Source organism: Lutjanus erythropterus, chromosome 2, assembly GCF_056507025.1.
Source record: "Lutjanus erythropterus isolate fLutEry1 chromosome 2, fLutEry1.hap2, whole genome shotgun sequence".
Taxonomy (NCBI): domain Eukaryota; kingdom Metazoa; phylum Chordata; class Actinopteri; order Lutjaniformes; family Lutjanidae; genus Lutjanus; species Lutjanus erythropterus.
The window spans coordinates 25,211,017-25,229,849 of NC_139318.1; the positions used below are offsets into that span (position 1 = coordinate 25,211,017).

At 38.8% G+C, this 18,833-nt stretch overlaps 3 protein-coding genes across 3 annotated transcripts; 2 read left to right on the forward strand and 1 right to left on the reverse strand.

The window, feature by feature from the left end:
- Window positions 1-854: 854 nt before the first annotated feature.
- On the forward strand, window positions 855-5,206 carry ndufaf3 (NADH:ubiquinone oxidoreductase complex assembly factor). The gene is made up of 5 exons (XM_084734478.1): window positions 855-996; window positions 2,158-2,353; window positions 2,468-2,534; window positions 3,475-3,575; window positions 3,735-5,206. The coding sequence occupies exons 1-5, from the start codon at window positions 908-910 to the stop codon at window positions 3,840-3,842; spliced, it is 561 nt and encodes a 186-aa protein (XP_084590604.1). The 5' UTR covers window positions 855-907; the 3' UTR covers window positions 3,843-5,206.
- Window positions 5,207-6,193: 987 nt separating this feature from the next.
- LOC146331691 (rab GDP dissociation inhibitor beta) lies at window positions 6,194-10,706 on the reverse strand. Its single transcript, XM_084734490.1, has 10 exons — window positions 10,620-10,706; window positions 9,867-9,974; window positions 9,639-9,735; window positions 8,940-9,074; window positions 8,654-8,852; window positions 8,418-8,549; window positions 7,937-8,313; window positions 6,617-6,761; window positions 6,454-6,508; window positions 6,194-6,349 (listed from the first exon to the last, which is right to left on the reverse strand). Exons 1-10 carry the CDS (start codon window positions 10,662-10,664, stop codon window positions 6,206-6,208), a joined length of 1,437 nt encoding a protein of 478 aa, XP_084590616.1. The 5' UTR covers window positions 10,665-10,706; the 3' UTR covers window positions 6,194-6,205.
- A 1,922-nt stretch (window positions 10,707-12,628) lies between these two features.
- On the forward strand, window positions 12,629-17,181 carry tmem43 (transmembrane protein 43). The gene is made up of 12 exons (XM_084734501.1): window positions 12,629-12,729; window positions 13,766-13,906; window positions 14,018-14,152; window positions 14,685-14,779; window positions 14,897-14,946; window positions 15,217-15,286; window positions 15,681-15,751; window positions 15,868-15,995; window positions 16,091-16,165; window positions 16,408-16,509; window positions 16,676-16,793; window positions 16,889-17,181. The coding sequence occupies exons 1-12, from the start codon at window positions 12,712-12,714 to the stop codon at window positions 17,089-17,091; spliced, it is 1,206 nt and encodes a 401-aa protein (XP_084590627.1). The 5' UTR covers window positions 12,629-12,711; the 3' UTR covers window positions 17,092-17,181.
- Window positions 17,182-18,833: the final 1,652 nt, after the last annotated feature.

Sequence of the window (18,833 nt, forward strand, 5' to 3'; positions counted from 1 at the left end):
GATGCTGAGCAATCATTGCAAAAAGCAGCTTTACTGTGTGGGACACTTCAAAAACCTTCACACTGCAGGCACACCGACGTGAGGCGTGGGTAGAATTAATGCAACAGCTTATCGGCCTGTTATATCAGCCAATACTGACATTTCATTTTACTGTCTTTATCTACCATTACAGATGCCGATATTATCATGCATCCATAATATATTACAAATTATTAACGTATTATCTGTGCCAAAATTAACAACTCTTTAAGCAGGAATTCAATATTATAATTTTTACTGTGCTGAGGTTAACTGAACATGTGGAGGGTCACAGCACAGATAACAGTTTTCCTGTTATACCGTTTAAGTTAAAGAAACAAAATGTCAGGGGAGTATACTGACAAAGCCAGGGCGCATTTAAACAAATTAAAGGACATTAAAGGAGGTGTACAAACTTTTTCTTGTCTTAATAGCCTTCTTGTTTTTGAATGAAAAAAAAAAAAGTTCGATCAGGGTTTAGACTTGGATTTGAAATTTGTCTAAAAGCATGAGTAGGTTAAATCATAAAATATTCTTTGGTTTTATTACCATTACATTTATTGATGTCAAATTGGGGAGGAGAATGACTCATACCTATTAATGTAGGACATCAGTTGCTCTAGTAGTAGCTTAGCATTTAGCTAGCGTTAGCTGCTAATAACAAATACACTTACTTGTTTTTTGCTTAACACCATATAATGCATATTTCTATGAGAAATACGGATGTCAAAAATGAAATAAAATAAACGGTTTAATATAAAACGACCACCTTGTAAATCCTGTTCAGTTTTGGATAAGATATGTTCGATTTTGCCTTACACAACACCGGAAACAGGCGGCTGGTGTTACACAGAATTCTGTCCCCCGTGTCTGTCGCCGGTCAGTCAACATGGTCGGTGTGATGTGCGCGAGATTCCTCCTTCAGAGATCAACACAGGGCTTTCTTTTCTCCTCCAGGGCAGCACCCGCTTTTTCAAGGTATGACAATATTTTTTTTTTAGGTATGTGATTCATGTAAGATGAAGGTTTAAACATTATGTGGTTGCTTAGGCAACTGTCCTCAATTTTGACTTCCCTCCCCTCTGTGTGGAGCCAGGGAGACGAGGACGTTGATTCATGTCATACCAAGACCATCACACGAGTTTGAGATTGTCGGTTACAAGTTTATTAAACAGAGGCATTATTTTCACTCCATTTATCACAATTACCCCCCAAATACATTAGTATTACCACTGTCATGCTCTGTATGGTTTTATAATAATAATAATAATAAATCAGTTTGAGTATTACAAAATTCTCTTATTCAGGTTTTTTTTTTATGTGAATATTTTCTGGTTTCCTTACTCTGCTATGACAGTTGGGATGTGGACAAAACAAGACACTTCAGGACATCGTCTTGGGCTTTGAGAAACAACGATTGACATTTTTCATATTTTTTTGATATTTCAGAGACCAAATAACGAATAGATTAATTGAGAGAATAATCAACAGATTAATCTATTCTGAAAATAATGGTCAGGTGAGTGTTTTAGTGGAGTTTAGTTTTTTTTTTAATATATTTGTTTTCTTAATGTGAATAAAAAACAAGCTAGAAGCTTGTTTGCCCGTCAAACAGCATCTTTGGCACCATCTGGTGGAGCCATTACATTCACACTGTCTACAGGCCAGGTCCCCCCTGAGTCCTCAGCTGTGCTGCTTTGAAAACCAGCTGGCGAGACAACAGTTGACCAGAAAGTGCAGTGTTTCACATTTCAAAAACAAAAGATTGCTTAATGTGGTCAGATTTTTGTAGCAGTCAGGAAGAAAAAGTGTGAGAACAGGATGAACTAGGCTGCAGCTCCTTACACCAGCAGAAATGTTTGTTTCTTGGCTGCCCGTTTTCTGCAGAAACAGCCCTAAAGCTTTTGGCTGTCAGCCCTGTCAGTAAGTTGGCATTAGATTTTTGGCCTTTAAAGTGGGCCACATGGCAACGGCTCTGCAGTGCAGTCTGTTTTTTTTTTTTTTGTGAAATGTAAAGCGATGCAGAAGATGACTTCTCACAGTTTTTCAGACTACAAGCTCTCATTGCAGTATAAATGCTCAACAAAAAATTATACTAAGGTTTTGGTTCTAATTTTGTTTGCCTGTCTTTTGTTCCAGCCCATTCCTGTCTCGTGCACATAGATTAGGTCCCAGTGATGATGAAATGTACCAGCGCACCACGGTGTCCGTCATGCAGAAAGAGCCGGGCAGTGGGGTCATGATCCACAGCTACAGTTCTCAAGGATTCAACATTGACGGCAACAGGGTGTTCGGGCCCTGCGCTGTGCTGCCTCCTGCCATCCTCCAGTGGAACGTGAGATCATTATCTAAGATACCTTCACAGCTCTTAGTTTGGTGAGCGTGTTCTGTGGTAAAGTTAAGCTTTTATCTTTGTCTGTTTTTGATTGATTTAAGTCTCTCTCTTCAGATTGGCAGTTATAAAGACATCACAGAGGAAAGTGTCTCACTTTTCCACATGCTTGAACCAAGAATAGGTAAGAAAAAAAAAGCACTGATATACAGAGGAGTGACAAATTAAAAGAAAAGAAAATATATGTTAAAGGGGACCTATTATGGACATATCCAGCACTATAGTTTTGTTCTGGGAGTCCTCTAGAGTAGTTTTCCATGATTCACAGTTCGAGAAAATCCATATTTATCTTATACTGGCCCATTATACTGCTGCTCAGCTCATCCCCTGTCTAAACCAAGCTGCTTTAGCACCCTAAAGCCCAGTTGATTTGCCAACTTCTAGAACCATACTGGCACCCAGTGCTTGTGAACACTGGGATGAGGTTTTTCAGGCTCAGGGGTGGGAGAACTCAGCAGGGAGAGTCAGATAATGCTAACTGCAGGGCTAACTGAGTTAGCTAGCTAAGTTATAGTTAATGTTTAGCTGTTATCTGTCCATCAAGAAACTCTGTAAATCATAGAGTGTTCAGGCAGAGCAGCCATAACAGATGATGCAGATCAGAGTTGCTGTAAATCACCTTGGTAGGAAGAGACAGACTGAGCACATAGATGGGCGTGTCCCTGTACTTTGCTGAGCCTGGACCAGATGACCAGAATAAAGATATGTGATAGAAAATATGCAGTGCTTTTGGCCATGTTTAATATGAACATCCAACATTGTAATATTTTATAAAAAGTATATCAGACACAAGGGAAAGCACAATAGGTCCCCTTTAAATTGGGCTGAGATCTGGTGACTGTGAAGGCCATGACGCACATGATTTACAATATTTTCATGCTCATCAAACTGTTCAGTGAGCCCTTGTGCCCTGTATGGAAGAATCTGCATTGATTTTTTTTTTGCTATGCAGTTACTCAGGTTTTCTTTTGATTTTGTCACTCATCTAGGTTTATATATGGTGCATTTAACAAAAATAAACTACTTTCTGATGAATGTGACTTATTGTTTTGTTGTTTATGCAGAGATTCTTGTGCTGGGCACCGGTGCACGGCTTGAACGAATTAACCCCTCAGTCCTTGCTTTACTCAAGAAAAAAGGCATCGCTGTGGAGGTGCAAGACACGGTAAAGTATGCCCAGTGTGTCAGTGTAGTAAAGTCAATATGTTCTTCCTGACAGAATGACAGACTTTCGCAAAGGCAGGAGGAGTTTCTGACTGTCTGGTCTGTAGAGCTGCACTGATTTACCTTTCTGTCTCTCTTCTTCATCTCTGCTATGTTGCAGCCAAATGCATGTGCAACCTTTAACTTCCTGACTAATGAGAGACGAGTTGCAGCCGCTGGCCTGATCCCTCCCTCCGTCAGTACGGCACTCGATGTGACACAGGGATAAGTGTTGTGGTGACAACAGAAACTGTGACTGATTTCTGCAGATGGAGGCCAGATGAATGATCTCAGGCCTGTGGGAGGGTTGTTCTACTTCTGCCCAAAGCTTGACCACTAGCTCGGAAGAAACCATCACTGTATTTGATTAAAATGTTAAAAGCAGCCGTCATCACCCTCTGATTTGAACAGGGAGCTGATGTACTGCTGATGTTGGGTTTTCTGTCAGCATATTTATGGGATAGGTAGGAATATTTGAAGTAGGATCGTATGTGGTACTTTTGGTAGTGAGTGTATCACATACAGTAGATGCCAGTTGACATGCAAGCAGGTTCAGAGGAGCAGCAGTGGTACTGGTGTTAGACGCTATGCAATGTACTGCTGGGGACAGGGTCAGCAGCAAAATGTATTTTACCCACTCAATGAAGATCCACCTAAAAACAAATCTAAATCAGTTGAAGTGTATGTTATATTTAGAATATTTTCACCACTTTACATATACGTCAGACAGCCTTTTCTGACAGGAAACAGCTGTTATATCAACCAAATATTGCTCTCTGGAAACCAACTGGACTCTATTCACAAAATCAGTCATTTTACCTCTCAGAACACAGGAGTTGCTGGTCTACTGCTGCCACGATCGCTTGTTTGTTTGTGTCATTGTGTGATTTTGGTGTTTTAAAAGGATAGTTTGGATTCACTGAAGTCACACAATAACACAAACAAACTAACCGACTGACGCAGTGGTAGACCAATAACTCCTGTGCTCTGTGAGGTAAAATGTTTTTGCAAAAGGACTCTGGTTGAGCAAGAGATGATGGCTTATATAACAACAGTTTCCTTCAGAACAGGCTGTTGGATGATAAGGTAAAGTTGTTGAAATATTTTAAATATAGCGTACACTTAAAACTGACATACTCTTTTAGGTGGCTAAAATGCATTTTGCTGCTGACCCTGTCTACAGCAGTACAGTTCTTAGCTTCCGTGCTGTTAATCCTCTGTGCTTCTCCAAACTGGCAGCATGTCGACTGTCATCTACTGTAGTCAATACACTGACTATATCTCACACAACCCCGCTTAAAATAATCCAAACTATCCCTTTAAGTGTGTACAGGTTCTCAGGTGAATATAGTGAGGTCAGCCATGATGTAGAATTACAGGTGTATCAGTGTTCTTCTGTAGAAATACTGCGTTATGTGTATAAAATGTATATTTAAAAGTTTTACATGCAGCTAACAATAACTGTAATGAATTTAATGTGTGTTCATTTGTAACATACAGTAAATACTGTATAATAATACCTGGATTGAATAAGTATTATTTTAAAAGACCCCTGTATATATAAAAGGGATCTGTGTGTAGAAAAAGTAAGAATTGTTTGTGTGTGAATATGTTCCAGCCCTCCAGCCGAGGTGTTGGTGGTGACTGCCCTTCATTTCATTAAGCCTCTTTACTCAGCGTGTCTGTCCGTCCTCTGTCTCCAGCAGCGCTGCTCCCGCCAGCAAGCTGCCTGTGTGCAGCACATGACATAATTCAGTGGCTTTGTCCTTCTCACACATAAGCTCCATAGATAAGAGAATCCACAAATCCTCTGCACATCACTGTGATTCATCTCTAATCGTCTGCCTCTGTGCCATATACCCAGTGCTGCTCTGAATGTTTAAATCCCTGTCGTTCACATGCCGGGTGCTGCATGATTACTTTTACCTGCTGCTGCTAAAAATTTGTGGTACCGATTTGTTCTTAAAGAGAAAAAAAAAGGTAACATTTCCAATCAAACTGGTTCCATTTAGATCACATTTGTCCATATGTAGAAATAATGTGTTCAGTAATGTAAAGGACCAGTGAGTAGTATTTAGGGGTGAGCGTGCAGATTATGTACGGCAGTGTCTAAAGCCAGTGTTTGGTTTGTCCATTGTAGGCTACTGTAGAAACGTGGCAGTGCGACATGGCTGCCTCTGTGTAAGAGGATCTGGCCAAAAAAAGATTTCAAAGATTTTGATTTCAGTCAGTTTCAGCTGATGTGTCTGTTAAAAGTGCACAAAACAATAAAACTTTAGAACTGTAGACAAAAAGTTGTATTGATGTTTTCAGAGTATTGCTTTTTCTCGTACCAAAACATTGCAAATGCAAAAGAATGGAACTTAACAGGGGCAGCAACAACAAAGATGTTTTTGAAAACTGTTCCACAACAATGTTTTTCACACTTTACAGAACTTCAAAAAAGGGAGAAATTATAGCAAACAAATTAGAGGAAATAAAAGACACCCAACATTTACATTGTACACTCAGGCTCCAGTCTACATGCTACAAAACACACTCTGTTGTGCAGCTGTGCAGTGGTATAATGTAATATAATGTTGACAGTGTCCCTCAGTCGTCATCAGAGTTGTGAGACTGGTGTCTTGATCCTCCAAAGCGGAGCTCTGCTCCCGTGATCCGCTGGTACATGTCTTTAATATCCTCACACTCACTCACAAAGTGGTTTGTTGCATCATAAGAGCGGGACACAAATATCTAGTGAGGACAGAGAAGACAGAAGTCTGACCCGTCACACTTCACCCCATTATATATTAGTTATTTATTGCACAGAAAGTCTCTTGGAGGAATCTCCTCATTACCTGACTCTTTCTTCCATCTTCATTGGGAACTAGCAGGTTTTGGACTGAAACAAATCTAGGTTCAAGGTGGCGATAGGACACAACAGAAATTAATAAGTGTTGTTTAAAATGCAATTTTATGTTTTGCAAACTGTAAGATTAAAAACTTGAAAGTGTCACTCACTTTTGCATGATTGGCTCGAGAAGCTCCAGCCCTGGCTGCACCTCTTTCTCCGGGTTGGTGGTTTCTACAGTTGTGCTCACTGTGGCGATGTACTCCCCATCTGAGGCCACATTGTGTGTAAAGGACACTACAGATATGTAAATATCTGCATGGACAAGAGAAAAGAGTTTTTTTTTCCATAAATTATACTATTTAACTCACTTTAGTTCATGGGCTGCACACTGCCCAATTTCAATTTCAAGTTGGTTAGCAGTAAAGCAGCAATACCACTGCATAATAATCTATAAATGACAACACTTCCAAATATTTTCTTTTTTGTGTAAAGAAGTACAAGTACATTCTGAACAGTTTTACACATTCAGTCTACATGTGCATTACAACATATAGATCACAATGGCTCTACAAATGTACACAACATTTATGTATTTTGGAACTCCAAAACAATATAGTATTTTGCTTGTGTGTGATTCAAGCAACCTGTTGAAATCTAGGAATTGTTTTAGTTTTCCAAACATTTCCACTCCTTTGTAGTAATGCTGCATCACCACACACCAACTAAAGAGGAAGCTAATGAAGGTTAAAGGTGACGGTTTTAACAGAGCCCTGGCATCAGGGTTACCTACCTATATAATTTTAAGTCTGATACAGATTATTTTGTACCGAAGCTGCTGATTGACAGTATTTTCAACAATGTTCATTATCTTAAATTATTTCACGGCTTTGTTAAATACTTAATTCTGTAGGTTAATTATGCAATTCAAAGGTCTGTTATTTCTGAGTAACAGATTGTTGCTATGGACACAGTTCTGATCATGGACTCTGAAGTGACTTATCTTTACATATGACCACAATAAGTATTCATTGTTTTTTTTTTTCAGGGAACTGTATTCTGGGTGATATTCAGTCCGTACTAAACATGGCAAAACATTTATTTAAACAGAAGGGTGGCAAATTGAACACCACATTGTAATTAAAGTGCGCTGCACTGCAAAACATTTTTAAATTGGTGATGTATATACAAACATCACTGCTGACTAAATGAGAGAAAATGCTCTTCAAACCCGTTGCACATCATCTTAAGGAAATCTATCGTTCAACCCGGAAACTGTAGGAAAGCGGTGCACACGGTTTTCAGAATTAATCAATGGAATCAATGACTGCCTCGCAATTTTTTAACACTTTGTAGGCCGGATTGGTCCCTTTGGTGGGCACGTTCTAACCCCTGGGCCATATGTTTGACAGCCCTGTTTAAATCACTGTGAATGAAATGTTGAATTATTTCTCCATACTTTGGCAGGGAAAAAAAACCTGACAAAATACCTGACTTCCTGTTGAGCTGTGCTTGAGGGATGATGATGTGACAGGAGTTGGCCTCATGGGTGTTTTTAACTGGATGATTTAATAAACAGATGACTCTGATCACACGCCCCACTTTCCTCACTCGGTTAGGAACGTAGCTGGGATCACAGATGAGCTGTTTACAGTGGAACAGCTGTTGAAGAGACACAATGACAAAATCACCGAGTGTACAACTGTGCTGCTGGGAATTTTCCAACATCTTTTGCGATTTCTCTTCACTTCCTCGATAAAACCTTGCCTTCCCCTCAGATTTCACAGCCTGCACTTTGCCGTTGTCCATCACAATCTCATCCACTGCTCTGTTCAACAGGAAAGTTCCTCCATACTCAGCACTCAGTCTGAAACACACATAAGCTGCGTCAACATTGATCTCATTTCACTACATGTAACAAGAAGACAAACTGGAACTTTTCTTGAGAAATCTGAGAAGTTATTTCGTAACCTGGCAAACCCCTGCGGTAATTCCCCCAGCCCGTACACAGGGTAGATATATGGACTGGTGTTGTGGCGGGACAGACACTCAGAGTACACCTTGATCCGCCTGATGGTTTCCAAACACGGCTGATCCAAGTAACTACAGTGTAACCAGGAGACAGTGAATGAGACCAGGCATGCTTTAAGTTAAAGGATCATCTGTCATCATTTGTTATCTGGTTTATGACAGCGCCTGTGACTGACCTGTCACTGCTGTGTAAGGCTATGGCGTGACCTGTGAACTCCATAACATCTTGTCCCAGGTCAAAGCGGCAGAACAGGTCCCGCGTGGTTGTTTTTTTAGGATCCATGTCCTGGTAGGTCCGAGGGTTTCTCTCGTCAAAGTTGAGGACAAAGAGCAGCAGCTTCCTGAACCTCCTCTTGTCAAACATGCCCAACAGATCTGAAACATAAAAGTTTTTTTGAATATTATCAAATGGAGCTAGAAATGGAGCCCAAAAAAAACATTGCAGCAATTTTTGCTCATCACCTGAAGCGTGGGCTTCTTCCTCTGTGCCAGGGACTTTGTGCACTTTGCCTGCTTTGTATACAAAGCTGCCTTCAATGACTTTGAAGTCCAGATACCGAGTGACCTCAGTGTGCACCAAGATTTTCACCAACTCATCTGATGCAAACACAGCAGAGAGCACAAAAAATGACCAATTTGCACTCATTATGATTTTTGTAGTTTTTTGTGTGTGAGAATTGTAGTTTTTTGTTGTTTTGTCTCCTTAGCCTTGGATTTTTAAAACTGTTTCACATCATGATGTAATATTTACTTTTGTGGACCCCAAGAAGAGTAGTTTCTACCTTGGTGGTGGCTAATGGGGATCTAAACAAATAAATAGATTCACAAATTTATTTATTTATTCTTTATATAAACAGGAAGGTCCCACTGAGATATAATATCTCTCCTGCCAGATGGCAGCAAAGAGTCATTTTAGTTATATTAATTTTCTGGACATGTAGATCTTATGGTAATAATGTTTTCCGTATTTAATGGTGTGTGATTTTGTCAACACAATGATCCAAACAATAACTATCTGCACTTAAAAGAAAGTAAAAGGAACATGATCTTGTTTATTGCATGTTGGTTTTTTCTTTTTAAATTATGTTTAAAACATAAGTTATAATAACGCAAACAAAATACATAAATGAAAAGTCCAGACTAATAGCATCAGGCTCTCACCATTGGTAAGAAAGAATTTGGGGATAAGGTCGATATTCCACTCTTTTCCACGGCCTGTAGGCTTGGCAGGGTGTGGAACCTTAAACTTCTTGTACAGCTGTAAATGTAGAAAAGAAATTGAGAATTAACACACAAAAAAAATCTACAATGTAGCAGCAGGTTTGTAACATGGAGGATTAGCTCAGGCACGTGTGTGTGGTTGTGTTGTTTGTATTTATGTGAACACACCTGCTCGAGAGGAGAAATGGACGCACTCTCTCCTCCATAGTACGGATTCTTGTCAATGTGAAGAACCTTTTTCCCACTTTGAGAAAGTAAACCAGACAGGATACACTCCTGAAACAGTAAAGTGCACTGTCAGGACAAGGATCAACACCACCATAATGATGCTATCTAATTATTATAAATCCCTTAATGAGCCACCATGCAGGAGCTCAGAAGGTCTGCATGTGAATGATCGTTTTACTCGTGAACAAACCTGACTTATAATATGAACTATTAAAGAGTAGCACAGGGAGAAAAAACGAAACCACAGATTATTCTGTATATTTACTATATTAGTTACTGCACTGATCCATTCTTTGGTCAAGAAAAATGCTCAGGCATCTGTGACAATACAAGTTGTGGTAAAAATCTAAACTCTTAATTGATTAATTGTCAACTATTAAAATAATCACCAGCTATTTTGATAAACTATTATTTTTTATAAAGAAAAAATATCTAAGTTCTCTTATTCCAGCTTTCCCAAAAGAAACATTTTCTGACATTTTAGGATGTCACCCTGGGAACCCTCTGGGAAACAGTGATCAACACGTTTCACCATTTTCTGACAATTTATGAACCAAACAATTAATTGATTTATTGAGAAACTGACTGACAGATTAATCGATGAGAAAATAATTGTTAGTTGCAGCCTTGTAATTTTCCCATGTGTCTTGTACAGTGGGCCACATATTTTACAATAAAGAGACGTTTTCTTACCTTAAATCCAGTTCCAAGCACAATGATATCATATTCCTGCATCATAACAGTCTCTCCACTTGTTTCTCAATGCCTCACTGAGTCTCAGTGCTGCAGAGTGTAGCCTGATGAATGTGTGTGTGTGTGTGTGTGTGTGTGTGTGTGTGTTTGGGTGGGGCGTGCATATGTGTATACAGAGAGGGACACAGGTATGATGATGATAAGTGACAGTAATTGCTTTGTGCCATAATCCTCTTAAGACTGGAACGTGTGTGTGTGTGTGTGTATGTGTCTGTGTAAGAGAGAGAGAGAGAGAGAGAGAAAGAGAGAGAGAGACAAGGAAACACTTCCTCGCTTCCTCTTCCATTCTGAGAAATTCTCTTCACTAAATGACACCATGGAGAAATAACAAAGATTAAATCCGACTTTCAAAGGTTAAACCCTGAAACTGTCTGTTCTAAATATGTATCTGGCTGCTGCAGCCTGAGAGTCTCACAACCATTATGAGTTAAATTGCAATATATATTGCATCATATTGTAGAATATATAACTCACATGCATGCAGATGACACCTATGTGATGAATATGTATACTCTGTGAATTTTCTGTAAACTTCTTTGGCAATATTTTGGCAACATATTTCTGTTCATGCCAATAAATCTATTTGAATTTAAAAATTTGAGACAGAGACAGAGAGAGACTGTATGTACTGCTGTCATACTGCTGTGTTCCAGGTTGCAAGTTGTGTGAACATAGAGAATCTGATAAATCATTATCATTGATCAGCAACTGACAAAACAATGGATAGTGAAAATCTATTCATTTCCAGCTAAAATAGCATGTTTGACAACCCTTTAGTTACCATGAGACAACAGTTAATGTTAGCATTAACCACCTCCTAGCTAACATAACCATTTGATAGTGTCACATTGGAAAGGCGTGATTTATTTATTTATTTATTTATTTATTTATTGACATGTCATGTTACTGTCTTGCTGTTTCTTGTCCAAGTATGGAAGCTTAGCAGCTAAAACAGGGTTAGGTGAGAACAAAATAACAGTTTGGTCCTATGTTTTTCTTAATTACAACACTTTTGTGTTGGATGTCATCTGTATGAACAGAAATATGTGTTCCAGGGAGCATAATAACGTTACTGACTGAACCAGAACATTTCTGTGGCCATGTAAAGAGACAGCAGGACAGTTAACGTTAACATTAGCCGACATTGCTAGCTTGATTATATTTTTTATTTTTTAATTTATTGTTAAATATTTTATTAAATTATTTAATTTATGGTAAAATCTGTCATCTCCCCTCTTCATCCCCTTGTACCAGAGAGAGAGTAGAGTTAATTCTTTCTGCTGTCACAGACAGACCTGTGCCAAATGTCCTTTTTAGTTTTTAATTGGGGGTGTGAATCAGGGCTGATATATTATCAGATGATATTTCCTGTCACAGCTATATCAGTATCTGCATATAGCAGATGATATATTGGCTCTAATAAAATCTGATTTGACAGATTATGTCAAAGCATTTAATTTGCAAAATGCTCCATAGAAACCAAAGTTTTTTTGATTAATGTTACTAGAAAGCCTAAATGAATATGTGAAGAGTCAGAACTGTTGGCCCAGCTTGGAAAATGTCATTGTTTACAAGGAAAAGTCAGATCTCCAGTAGCAGAAAGAGTGGACAGAATAACATAGGGGCAGACATTATTTTTCTCTGCAGCCTTCAGCTAATATGCGGTTGATAAAATCTGAGAGAAGGGATGATGCTGTCATAACCAGGCTGAGACGAGGCATTGTGATCTGGCCAGTTATCTGGAAATCACAGGCAAACATCCAAACTGACACGATTTTCATGGACATTTAGAAACAGTCCAGAGTAATCCTAAAATTTCTCCACTCAACTGGCGCTGTATGTAAGACAGCAACCCTTTGTCCTGCGGAGGGCAGCAGTACACTCTTCAGTATGCAGCCTGCTGGAAATTGATTAGAAGAAGAAGAAGAAAGTTTTTTTTAAAAAAAAAAAAAACGTTGACGCGTGAACTTCCTGTCTTCGGGCATCTCCGCCAGCTGAGCTGTTTGACTGTGGAGTTGAACAGGTCAGAGACATGTCTTCAGCACAGACAGTAAGTGATCAAGTTAACGTGCTTTACGTGGTAAATAATGTCTGTTTCCGGATTTCTGCGTGGAATTAACGATACTGCAACGTTAGCAGCTGAATTACCGACTTTTTTCAGTTTCATTTTACCCTCAGAGTCAACCGAGCTTAACTACAACTAACACACACTAATTTATAGCGGCATGACATTAGTCAGCATTAGCTAATTAGGTTACTTCATATTCTTTAATTATTTCAGTTTTATGAATAACATGTAAGAAACAATAGACGTTAAAGCATGTAAATAAAGTTAGGAAGTAAAATTAGTCAGAGAAAAAAAGAGGTGTGTCAGTTGTTCACGCCTAGGTCTGTGATATGAGACACATAGTTTATGACTTAGCTAAATACTTTCACTAATCTAAGCCAGAAATGATTCTGTTCAGTGCACATAAATAAAGAAATTGATCTTAATGTTCGCTGACAGTAGATCTGCTAATCTGTCTGGGACTAATGTCCACTATCACTATTACTATTTTTATTCATCTAGATTGTTTTGGTGTGAGTTTCTGAATTTTAGAGATATTAGCCACAGGGATGTCTGCCTTCTCCATCCATCCATCCATCCATCCATCCATCCTAGAGCTGGGCTGTATGGCTTATAAATAATATCACAGATTTTTAGGCTATTTTGTGATAAATTATATATTTAAGACATATTTTTGACCAAATAGCACAATATTGATTTGCATCTGTGTTGTAGGAATTTGTATTGGTGCATTCTCAAAATATAAACAATCATATTTTTGACAAATAACAGTAATGTGGGATTAATGACTAAGTGGGTAAAGGCAAATAATAAAACAGTGAGAATAGTCTGGTGTGTTCTGTAAATTACATCAGTTGTGAACAAGACCCCGAGATACATAAAATCCTTTCCTTAGGGCACCACCTCCTGGGGCAATTCATTGAGTGTTCTTAAATAATGTTGTCACTGTTTCATCAGGATAGTTTGCTGTCATCATTGTTTACATTCAACCTTTGTTGTTCTTGCATGTTTGTCTCAGTTTTCAGATCCAAACCAACACAAGCGTGTATCTGTTCAGTCCAAGCCTGGATTCCTGGAGCGATTAAGTGAAACTACAGGAGGAACACTTGTTGGTATCGGACTGTTTTTCCTCTCAATTTATCTGCTCTTCACCAATGAGGTAGGAAACACTCACACAGAGGAAAACAGCTGCATTTGTGAATATCAAAGTCAAATTGCTGTGTTGCGGACTAACACACCTTATCCTCTCTGTAACTGTTTCCTTGCTCAGGGTCGGGCTCTGCAAACAGCATCTTCCCTGGATGAGGGTCTTTCTCAGGTTGTGTCGCTGGAGCCTTTCTCCAGCTTTGAACTGCAGAACAACAACCGTTTAGTTCATCTGTCTGCACAGCTCCAAACCTCACAGGTAGACTGTATTTTTGTTTTCAGTTTTAACTCTGTTGTGTCAAGCTTCTCTCTGCATTCACACATTCATGACAATGATATTAGACCTCTATTCAAAAACTACAAATTCGTCCCTTATGTGCTTTGGATTAATCTTAATGGACTATGTATTTGGAGACACTGTCTCCGTTACACACACCGCACATCCACCTGAAAGCACTGACTGTAAAAATTTCCCATTATAGTCACAATTCTTTAATAATCAAATTTAAGAGATCCTTAAAATGTTTTTTATTTGTTAATGTGGAAAAGTGTTTGTAAATCTGTATTCCAAAAATCTTGTATTGGTCAGTCAGCATCCTGTGTTTTCTTACTCTCAGTCTGATAATACTGATATGTGTTTTTGTAACAAACTTAGCGTGGATTAGGGGGTCAAACAGGTTATTATTTTAAAACATTTCAGTTTGTTTTGACCATGTTTTGGTTTGTGTTTTATTCTGCTGCTGATTTGACTGTTTTCCCTGAAGTAAATTTTACTGTCTGTGTCCGTGCAGCCTCTGTATGACCCCAACTACAGAGTGGTGGTGCACGCGGTGAAGCTGCAGAGGCAGGTGGAGATGTATCAGTGGGTGGAGTACCGGGAGAGCAAGTGAGTCTGTTGTCGGCATATGTCAACATTCAGGGTGGAGTCAGGTACAAAAATGTTGACCTGAGTACAGAGCATTGTTAGTCTGAAGTCAGTTTGTCACTGTGCGATTAATTTCAGGGACTACCAAGAGAATGGTGAGACCAAAACTGAGACCACGTACACCTACAGTGAGTTTTTTGGGGGGTTTTTTTTATCAATACTGTTATTTTATCATAACAGCATGACATGTTTGAGTCTGCCTGAAAGCCATTTAGCTCAAACAGAGTCAGGGTCCTGATATTGTGCATGTTGGCTCACTGGAAAGGTTCTGCTACACTAAATGGAACACGACCTTAATTAGTGTAATTGGTAATATCTTCAGTTACTCTACTATTTCACTAGTGTCAAAATTGCTGCTGTGAAAAAGGTCTTTTGTTTTGATTCCTTTTCTTTTTCAGACACAGAGTGGAAATCAGAGTTGATCAACAGTCGAAATTTTGATAAAGAAATCGGTCACCAGAACCCGAGGTACTCAGTACACCTGCAATAACTGTGCAATAAATTTACTATTAAATGAATTTCCAACTATTTTGATTATAGGTTAATTGTCATTTCTTTTAAAGAAAAAAATTGAAAAATAGATCGAAAATCTCATATTACAGCTTCTCAAATGTGAATATTTCTGATTTCTTTAGTCCTCTAGGACAATACATTGAATATCTTTGGATTGTGGACAAAACAAGACATTTTAGGACCATTGTGGGCTTTGGGAAACAGTGATCAACATTTGCATAATATTGCATAAATTGTGTTTTTCTATTGTGACACAACATATATCTCCATATTTCACAGCCGTATTCTGTGACATTAGAAATAACATTTTTGTGTGCAGCTCATTTATAATTTAATCTATGAATCGTAGTGCCATGGCAGTGGAAAGTGTGACAGTGGTGGCACCAGAAGTTCGAGTTGGACCTCTCATTCTGTCTAAAGGTAACTGATATAAACAAGCCATTTACAGAAATTAAACTGATATTGTGTTGTGTCACAGTGTTTAGATTTTACTTACAATTCATCAATTGATTATTTGATTGTTTGGTCACCCTCAGGCCTGGTGGAGCAGATTAATAACTTCCAGACACTGAGTTTGAGGAACTTTAATGCCCTGAACTTGGACCCTTTTCTCAGCGTTGATGACGATTATTTCTATCACACTCAGTACCCACGCAGGCCAGAGGTGAGCATCAAACTTCTGGAAGCCGATGGAGTCTGTACTCTGCATTGGTGAAGTTATTGAGATCAGTGTTTATTTGTTTGATTATTTTTCACAAGGTCGGGGATGTGCGTGTAAGATTCTCCTATGCCGGACTGAGCGGTGAGACGTCTCAGCTCGGCCCGGCTCAAACTGTAAGTGATGCAGACCAATTACAATATTTATATCACTCATGATGATCATGATTTTAAACCATCTCCAAATGTAGCTTGGATCTGATTTGCAAAAATCACGTCATGTGGGCTTTTGCTATGTAAAGTAGACATTCTAAAATGAATCTGGATATACCAAAAAACAACAAGGCCTTAGTTTCTACAGTGCACATGCTTTTTAGCGTCCCCTTCAGATGCTGGTAAAAATAACAACTGTTTTTCAGGTCAGTATCGTGGCCATGCAGAGAGGGGAGCAGTTGATGCCTTTTAAAACCAAGTCAGGAGACACTCTGGAGATCCTGTACCTGGAGGAGCTCTCTGCAGAGGTCAGCGTGGATTTTGGTTAATTTCTTGGACATTGCATTTGTTTTTTGTCAATTTAAAAAAGAAGTATGTAGTAATTTAGAAAATGGTCTGATGTGTCTGATTAATGCCTATTTTCCTCTTGGTCCTTAGTTCTGGTGGTTGACGTAGTTGTCTTGTTTTCCGTAGGAGGTTTTTGCCAGAGAACACCAGTACAACCGTATGAAGACATGGGGACTCAGGGCTGCAGGCTGGGCCCTCATGTTCCTCAGCATTCAGCTCACCATGCGCATCATCTACACACTGGGTAAACAAACCAACATTGCTGCTGTATATCCACATCATACATGTATTTCTTTCCCTGCAGCTCATGTTCATATTAACTTTCTTGTGTTCCTACAGTTGATTGGGTTCCTGTTCTCAGAGAGCTTGTGTCTGTGGGGCTGAAGATCTTCGCTTTGTGCGTCTCCTGCTCTGTGTCTCTTCTCACCATCGGAGTAGGTTGGCTTTTTTACAGACCGTTAGTGGCTGCGGCTCTGGGAGCAGTCGCTCTGCTTCCACTGTTTCTTGCCCGCTCAGGACTTCCAGCCAAGAAGAATGAATGACTGGTGAAGTGATGATTATCAAAGTGACTCCTGACGCCAGGCTGCAGCCGTCCATCACAGGAGAAGGACAGTATTGTCTGCAGTGTTTTTTTTTTTCCATAGCAGGGTTACAAACAGCACATGGCTTTCTTAGCTAGAACGGGAAGTCTAAGCTAGTAAGTATGTTTTCTGATAGGTACAATAATTGGTTTAATCTAAAATCAGTTTCAGTGTTTCAGTGAGCTTGAATATAAGCATTTTTAATAATAGTTTGCAGTGGGCCATACTTTATCACTCTGGAAATATATTTATGGATGAAAAATAAGTTACACATCAACCACTCCTGGTGTCCTATCAGACACAGCTGGAGGCTGTTGTTGCCTTCAGATTTTAAATGTAATCAGCAGGTTTATCTACCCTTACACCTCACTGTATTCTCATTTGATATTTTGTTGCTGAAAGATGCACATAGAACCCTTTTTCATCTTGGTATTTTGTTGTTTACAATGAGCAACATGCACAGGATCGCTATTGTGTCATTTTAACTGTAAATTTAGCTCACCAAAGACTTCATGCTCGATTGATTGAACTTCATGTTCATTTTTGGAGTCTAGTTCTGTTGAATTGTTTTGTGTTATACAGGGGGCTGATTCTAATATTTAGTCATTGATGTAAATGGGTTGACCAACATAAAGTTCAAACAAATTCTGAACATTATAACCTTCATGAGGGCAAGATTTATTGCAAGGGTGTTTTTTTTGAGTGCATTAGTTGTAGGTATGTGTGCCTAATAAACTGCCAAGTGAACTGATGAGGTGATGAGAATTAAATTTGGTTTTCATTTGGAATATGATGGAAGTCTGTGCTTTGTAACCTGAAAAAAAATACCAATGTTCTCAAAAAATACCAAAGACCTGTGGATTTGCAATTTTGTTGTATTGTTTGTATGCATTTTGTGTTAAATAAAGCACTTTTCTGTGTATCCACTAATCTAAAAGACTGCTGGCTCATGTTTCCAAACAGGTTTCAAGTCAGGAAGGCTTGTAAGTACAGAGGCGGACAAGCTGAGCCTGACCTGTATGCTTAACAAATATATCACAGTTAACCAGCAGTAGGAAGAGCTGCACTCAGTGCTCATCCAGGCTCAGAAAACACTGGCGTGATAGCTGACAAATTAACTGTTTACATTAAAATGCTGTTGTTTTATAATCTTTTTTGAGTTCAAAATAAGGCTTTAATTTATTGATATCAACCAAACACTAAGTAAAGTTTGAGCTACAGAAATACCAAAATTATGGCAATGTAGAAACTGTCACTATTACAGTTTGTCCACTAGAGGGCACTGACAAGCTTGTTTTTCACCAGGAAAGAAACCAGCTCAGTATACAGTAGAACTCTGACTTCATTTATCAACCAATGTGAAGGATCCTTACCAAAAATATTGATTTTTGCACTTTAAAATGGCAACATAAGTTTAAAGAATCCTGTCTCTGTCAGCCTGTAGTGATGAGATAAACAACTAGTGTCTTATATTAATCTATAATATCCACTATATCTGCGGAGTGCATTTTGGCTTGTAAAGGTGCTAAAAGGGCTGGGTATCATTTAAAAATGTACAATACCCGTACCCTTAAACTACAAAACCTTATGTAAACCTTTTTTCTTTTAAAAGGTTTACATAAGCATGCACATTCAAACGTGATAAATTCTGTGGAGTGCTGGACAGAGGGACATGTCAAAAAAGGAAAATGCACACTAGATAA